Source organism: Rhinichthys klamathensis, unplaced genomic scaffold (assembly GCF_029890125.1).
Source record: "Rhinichthys klamathensis goyatoka isolate OS25496 unplaced genomic scaffold, OSU_Roscu_1.1 h1tg000430l_1, whole genome shotgun sequence".
In the NCBI taxonomy this organism is placed as follows: domain Eukaryota; kingdom Metazoa; phylum Chordata; class Actinopteri; order Cypriniformes; family Leuciscidae; genus Rhinichthys; species Rhinichthys klamathensis.
The window spans coordinates 1,414,908-1,422,024 of NW_026606926.1; the positions used below are offsets into that span (position 1 = coordinate 1,414,908).

The 7,117-nt window shown below is 45.5% G+C and overlaps 1 protein-coding gene across 1 annotated transcript; it reads left to right on the forward strand.

Annotated features, from left to right (window-relative positions):
* Nucleotides 1-3,057: 3,057 nt before the first annotated feature.
* LOC130071149 (uncharacterized protein K02A2.6-like) lies at nt 3,058-6,276 on the forward strand. The gene has a single exon (XM_056235785.1). The coding sequence runs from the start codon at nt 3,058-3,060 to the stop codon at nt 6,274-6,276; it is 3,219 nt and encodes a 1,072-aa protein (XP_056091760.1).
* Nucleotides 6,277-7,117: the final 841 nt, after the last annotated feature.

Consider the following 7,117-nt stretch of genomic DNA (forward strand, 5'->3'; position numbering starts at 1 on the left):
AGGATTAATGTTGTTTGTCGTACAGCTGTAGATCAGTTGCGCACTGCAAACGCACCATATGTGAAAGCACAATAGCGCGTGCTGCTCCTGTGCCGCACACCACCGCACTGCACTGCACACGGAGTATGTGTGAAACAGGCGTGCACTACAGGAAATAAACCCAATACTTTAAGCTTTTTCTTTGTTAAAGTCTCTGCAGCTAGTGTACTTGAATTTTATTCATCTGCAACATTATGTTCTATAATTACAGTTTTGCATAATAAATGTTTTTAAAACAAATACATTTTGCAGTTTGGCTTTCCTTATGGTCTGTCTAACCTGTTCTGAAATGGTTCCATTATAATTTATATATCGTGATATATATCGTTATCGCAAGAGGCTGCAATGTATATCGCAATATGGATTTTAGGCCATATCGCCCATCCCTAGTGCAGAGGATGTCGGCAGTAGAAAAGGCTCAGTGACTGTGGAACGTGCCCTCTCACACCGACCAGCTACTTTAATTGCATCCTCAAGTGTAGTTACACCAAACTCATACAGTTTAGTTTGCAATGAAAGTTCAAGTCCAGCTATAAAGCGTCGCAAAATTTCACCTTTGATGGCAGATTCTCCATAATCCGGAAAAGCCTGGTGAACAAGGCGGGTCAAATCAGCAGCATACACTTCAAATGGCTCGTTGCTGCGACGCGGTCTGGCATTTAAGTATGTTTGAAAAGTTCTCAGTAGCTGTTTGTGATCAAAAACTGCAGCAATCTTGTTACATGTACTGTCATAATCAGCTTTGATGTCATCTGACAAACTATCCCAGTAACTGAATGCAGCACCTGCCAATCTTGAAGGAAGTACTTTGGCAAGCTGAGGTTTGTCCATACCTGAGGTCTCGCAGCATACTTGAAAACGACGAGCCCATTGAGAAAAGCTTTCGTTGCCATCCCCAGTGAAGTCTGGAGGTAAAACAGCTCTGAAGTGCACTTGTGGGGTTGTTACATTGTCTTCTGCCATGTTTGAAAAGAGTAATGCCAATGCAGTTGTACCAACCAGTTAAGTCCACCAAAGTCTTTTATTGATAAAGATTGTCTGCAAGTTAGACTTATACTGTGACTTTTGTAGTGAGGATGTATATATAAAAATGTTTAAAAAAAGTAGATGAACACTTATAACAAGTCTATTTTCTAAGTCACATTTGCAGTGCTTTCTCCTTTTACTCTCGGCTATGTGCAGTTACCGAAGGCCGCCACAGGAGGGAGACACGCGCGCACGTTTCAGAAAAAGTGAGCGTCGTCAAATCCTGGCAATGAGCCAACTTCGAACCGTCGAGATACAGGCGTCTTCTTTACTCTTTTTTTCCCCCACCAAAATAAACGAAATAAACAAATAACTGTACATGAAAAGAAAACTCACACGATGGTGAAAACAATAAAGCTGCTCTAAAGTTATAAATATAGTCCGTATGAATACAGTCCATGTAAATGAAAACGTTACACGTTAAGCAAAACGCGTTCCAGTCTGAGTTAACCCACCAGTACAACTGATCCAGTCTCTATGATGAAAGGGCAGCAAATATCATATATTTTTCGTTTTCGTCACCATAAGTTACCCGTCCAGCATAAACTTCTCCAAAGAGGCCGGAGACCATCACCGCTGCCACCAAATATGTAAGGCGTGGCCGGGGTTTAACTGTCCGTGGATTAATCTCAAGAATGACGATGGACTTGGAATATTGACGGCTAACAACTTTTATTGAGTGTTAGAATTAGAGAGCAGAGCAACACCACACTCCTCGCTCGCACCCTTTCTATCCCTTTTTTTCTCCCGCACTCCCGCTTCTCATTACATCATCCTCTCTCTGAGGACTCAACACCAAAATAAAAGTCCTTAACAAAAAGATGTGAAAATAGAATACAATGAATATTAAACAAAAGAAACTTCACACTATTCTTAAAACACATGCGTCATCATCGACCCCACAAATTTTCGGAAAGTTTGATTATTAACTTGATGGATGTATGATGCTTTTTGTGTTTGATCAATTTTCGCCTAAAGGGCTGTTGTGATATGTAACTACAGGTTGTGGGAGTCGCACAACGGTGACGTCAGTGGGGGGCTCCGAGAGTGTGGAATGCATGTGACAGTGTTATGCTCAGTAGCTTAGCTGTAGCAATAAGGATCGGTTAATAAAACAGTTCATTCCAGCAAGCCGACTCGGTTCCTCTTTCATTAAAAAGCATCGACACATGACATGGTGTCAGAAGTGGCCGACTTCACGCTCTGAAAATAAGACATGGCGAAGCTCGGACCTCCGGAATCTTTTGACTTCACGCGGCCGGCGGAATGGCCGATGTGGCGCCGACGTTTCGACCGCTTTCGGGTGGCGTCAAAGTTGGACAAAGATAGCGGTGAAGTGCAAGTAAACACGCTTCTATACGCAATGGGGAGAGAGGCGGAAGCGATTTATGATTCCTTTGTGTACGATGACAGCGGAGAGGATGAAGAGGAAAGAGGTAGGACTATGACACGGTGATAGCCAAATTCTCCGATCATTTTGTGCCCAAGAGAAACGTGATCCATGAAAGAGCATGTTTTCACAAGAGAGCACAAAAGCCTGGTGAGTCAGTAGAGGCTTTTGTGAGAAGTTTATACGAACTAGCACAGTACTGTGAGTTTGGGCACACTAAAGATGAGCAAATCAGGGACAGAATAGTTATTGGCATATCTGACAACGATGTATCACAGAAGTTACAGCTCGAGCCGGAACTCTCTCTTGAACGAGCTATTCAAATAGTGCGCCAGAGCGAACAAATAAAGCAACAGAATGTGAGCCTGCGCTCGGAGTGTGCAGTAGACGCCATGAGACAGGGGAGGCGGCCGTTCCATGGCAAAAGGAGCAGCAACGATGGACAATGGCAGAAAAAACAGGAACACAGTGAGTCAAAACAGCATCCTACCTGTCCCCGCTGTAACAGACAACATGGTAAAATACATCCTTGCCCAGCCAAGAATAAAAAGTGCAGAAGGTGTAATAAAATTGGACATTTTGAGGCAGCTTGTCAGACGAGGATGCTGAAAGAGGTGGTTACAATGCCTAGCAGCACCACTAACACAGATGAGATGTTTTTCCTTGGAGAAGTTACTGAACATGTGTCAGACATAATGGATCAACCTGATTCAGAAAATAAGTGGCTCGTTGACTTACCTGTTAATGGCAGCACTGTGAAATTCAAAATAGACACTGGGGCAGACGTCAGTGTAATGTCACAGGCTGCATTCATGAGACTGCCACAGCGCTCCCGCCTGGTCACTGCAACGAAAGGACCCATCACCAGCCCCGGCGGCGAAGTTAAGAGTATTGGCAAGTTCCTGGCAACAAGTGAGTACAAAGGAGAAAAGTACAGATTCTGGATAACTGTAATTAAAGGGCCATACTCTCACAACCTCCTGGGACGGAGTGTTGCCACAAGAATGGGACTGGTCATGAGAGTAGACGGGATGGACACTGTAATGTTAAGTCAGGTGTTTGGGGATATCGGGTTGCTCAAGTGCGACCCTGTAAAAATCGAGCTTAAAGCTGACTGTGAGCCCTACTCACTGACGACGGCACGTCGCATCCCGTTCCCCCTCCTGGCTAAAGTAGAGGCTGAACTTAAACGCATGCTGGCCCTGGGCATAATTGAGGAGGTTACAGCGCCTTCTGACTGGTGTACCCCGATGGTTCCAGTAGTGAAAAAGAACAAGGAGCAAGTGCGAGTGTGTGTCGATCTAAAGCGCTTAAATAAGGCGGTTAAGCGAGAGAGGTACATCATGCCAACATTGGAGGATATTGCTCCCAAGCTAGCTGGAGCTAAAGTGTTCTCTACCCTTGACGCCACCTGCGGATTTTGGCAGATCCCCTTGGATGCTGCAAGCCAAAAGCTGACAACCTTCATCACCCCAATGGGGAGATTCTGTTTCCGACGGCTGCCATTTGGTATCACATCAGCTCCAGAAATCTTCCAACGACAGATGTCGACACTGTTAAAGGGTCATGATGGAGTTGTAGTAGTAATGGACGACATACTTGTTTATGGAGCAACAAGGAAAGAACACGACACCCGTCTTGATGCGGTGCTGATGACCATAAAGGACAGTGGTTTAAAGTTGAACAAGGCCAAGTGTCATTTCGGCAAAACAGAAATAAAGTACTTTGGCCACCTCATAAGTGCAGAAGGCATGAGACCTGACACTGATAAAGTTAAAGCCATCACACAGATGCCAAGCCCAACCAATGTTACGGAACTTAAACAGGTTCTAGGTCTTGTCAACTATGTTGGAAAGTTCCTGCCTGGCCTCTCCTCACAGCTGCATCCCATCACTGCCCTGCTCAGGAAAGAAAGTGAGTGGGTGTGGAGTGATGTTCAAGAAGCGGCGTTTGAGAAAGTGAAAGCTACGCTCGTGGCAGCACCAGCACTTGCATATTATGATGTTAACCGCAAGACTGTCATCAGCGCCGATGCGAGCAGCTACGGATTAGGTGCGGCATTATTGCAGGAACAGGAGGGTGTGTTAAAGCCAGTTGCATTCTGCTCCCGCACATTGTCAGATGCAGAGAAGAGATACTCCCAAATTAAAAAGGAGTGTCTTGCAGGGGTGTGGGCATGTGAGCGCTTCGTTCGCTATGTGCAAGGCATGGAAAACTTCCTTTTACAAACAGACCACAAACCACTGGTACCCCTCATAAATACATACGAGCTGGACAAAGTCCCTCCACGGTGCCAAAGACTCCTAATGCGCCTACTGAGATTCAATATTGTGGCTGAGCACGTCCCGGGGAAGCAGCTTATCATAGCCGATGCTCTCTCTAGGAGCCCACTGACTGACAGTGGTGATGAACACACTGACCAGGACGTTCAAGCATATGTGGAGTCAGTGGTAGAAAATGCGCCTGTTTCATCAGAAAAACTTGGAAAAATCCGCTCCACTACACTAGAGGATGAAGAGCTACAAAAGATTGCGCAGTTCATTAGGAACGGATGGCCACCAAGGGCATCGCTGTTTCCATCCCTGCATGGATATTATTCTGCCAGAGCTCACCTCTCTGAGACCGATGGACTAGTGTTGTATCAAGATAGACTGGTTATCCCAACTGCACTTAGGTCAGAAGTGCTCAAACAGATACACGAGGGACACCAAGGTCTAACAAGGTGTCGTGTTCGAGCTAGGATGTCAGTATGGTGGCCTCGTATCAGTGCAGAGATCACAACGACAGTGTCAACATGTAAGTTCTGCATTGAAAATAGACGCACTCAAAGACGTGAACCGCTCCTCACCACACCTTTACCTGGGGGACCCTGGCAGCGCATTGCTGCTGATTTGTGCGAGATAGAAAGACAGAATTATCTCATTGTGACTGATTATTATTCCAGGGACATTGAAATTTCCCACCTGTCTTCAACATCCAGCCACCAGGTCATTACCAGGCTCAAAGGCATGTTTGCAAGATGGGGGATACCGCTGGAGCTGGTGAGCGACAATGCCACACAATTCACCTCGGGTGAGTTTCAAGACTTCTGCCAAAGCTATGGGTTTGTGTATACGACTACCAGCCCTCATTACCCCCAAGCAAATGGTGCTGTCGAGAGAGCCGTGCAGACCGCTAAGCGCATTTTAAAGCAGCCAGACCCATATATTGCTCTAATGTGTTACAGAGCCACCCCTAGTGCTGTTACGGGGGTGAGCCCAGCTTTACTTATGGCTGGAAGAGACATTAGGACCACACTTCCTATGTTGGAAGGAAAACTACAAGCTTCTCCTGTGGACAGACATCAAATCCAGCAGAAGGATGCTCAGGCTAAATCAGCCTACCGGTTCTTTCACGATCGCCGTCACTCTGCTCTGCCACTTCCTGATCTCCAATCCGGGCAGGCCGTTAGAGTGAAATTGGATGGAGAAAAGGGGTGGAAAACGTCTGCTAAAGTCATTAGCAAGTGCAGTGAGCCCCGGTCTTACATCGTGAAGACAGATAACGGTGCAGTGCTGCGACGCAATAGAAGACATCTGCAGGCAGTCCCGGAGCTGGCTGACTCTCCAGACCACCAGCAGCAGTCTGAGGGATCTCCGCTGCAGCTGCACAGCAGCCCTCCTTCTGTGGCTAGACCCAGTCATGGTGACCCTGCTTCTGTCCAGAGACTGAAAGATTCACCTGTGGTGTGTTCACCACACCAGCCGTCCCCTCAGAGAACTGTTCAAGTGACATCCAGAGGTCGTGAGGTCAGAGTACCTCTCAGATATAGAGACACTTGAACATTTATTGATACTTATCTTCACACTGTTTCCTCAGTATTTCTGTTTTGGGTGATAAGTATAGTTAATACAGCTACATTATGTTCCCGAGTTATGTTCTATGGGAATAGATTGTTATGTTTGGGAAAGATCCGATAATTGATAGGATAAATAGAAATTAGGTGCCTGAGATCACAATAAGTAATGCCAATGTAATTCATCAAACACCCAGAGACTGTTATGTTCATGTTTATCTTTATTTGATGTAGTACATCTTGTTTTACTGTTGAAGCTTTAACCTTTGAAAAGGGGGAGATGTTGTGATATGTAACTACAGGTTGTGGGAGTCGCACAACGGTGACGTCAGTGGGGGCCTCCGAGAGTGTGGAATGCATGTGACAGTGTTATGCTCAGTAGCTTAGCTGTAGCAATAAGGATCGGTTAATAAAACAGTTAATTCCAGCAAGCCGACTCGGTTCCTCTTTCATTAAAAAGCATCGACACATGACAAGGGCTGGCGATAATATATCCGGTAGAAATATGTACATTTTCCTGCGCCATCATGATACAAGTTTAGGCTATAATTTAAACGCGTTTTTAAGCATTGTGGTTTGGATACAAATTATGGTACTTTCCTGTTATCCGGACCCCACGCAAATTATTTTAAACTGCTCAGGCACAGTAAGCAGCGGGAGAGAATTCATTTTGGTTTTGAGACCATGGTGAACTTGAGACGGTTTTGCACAGCGCACTTGAGTTCCGACCCTGAGGTCTTAAAGTGACAGAAGCTACTAATAAAGCTGCTGTCGCCATTTGTGTCAATGATAAAACATCAGAAATAAAGTAATTTACTGCCCTTGAC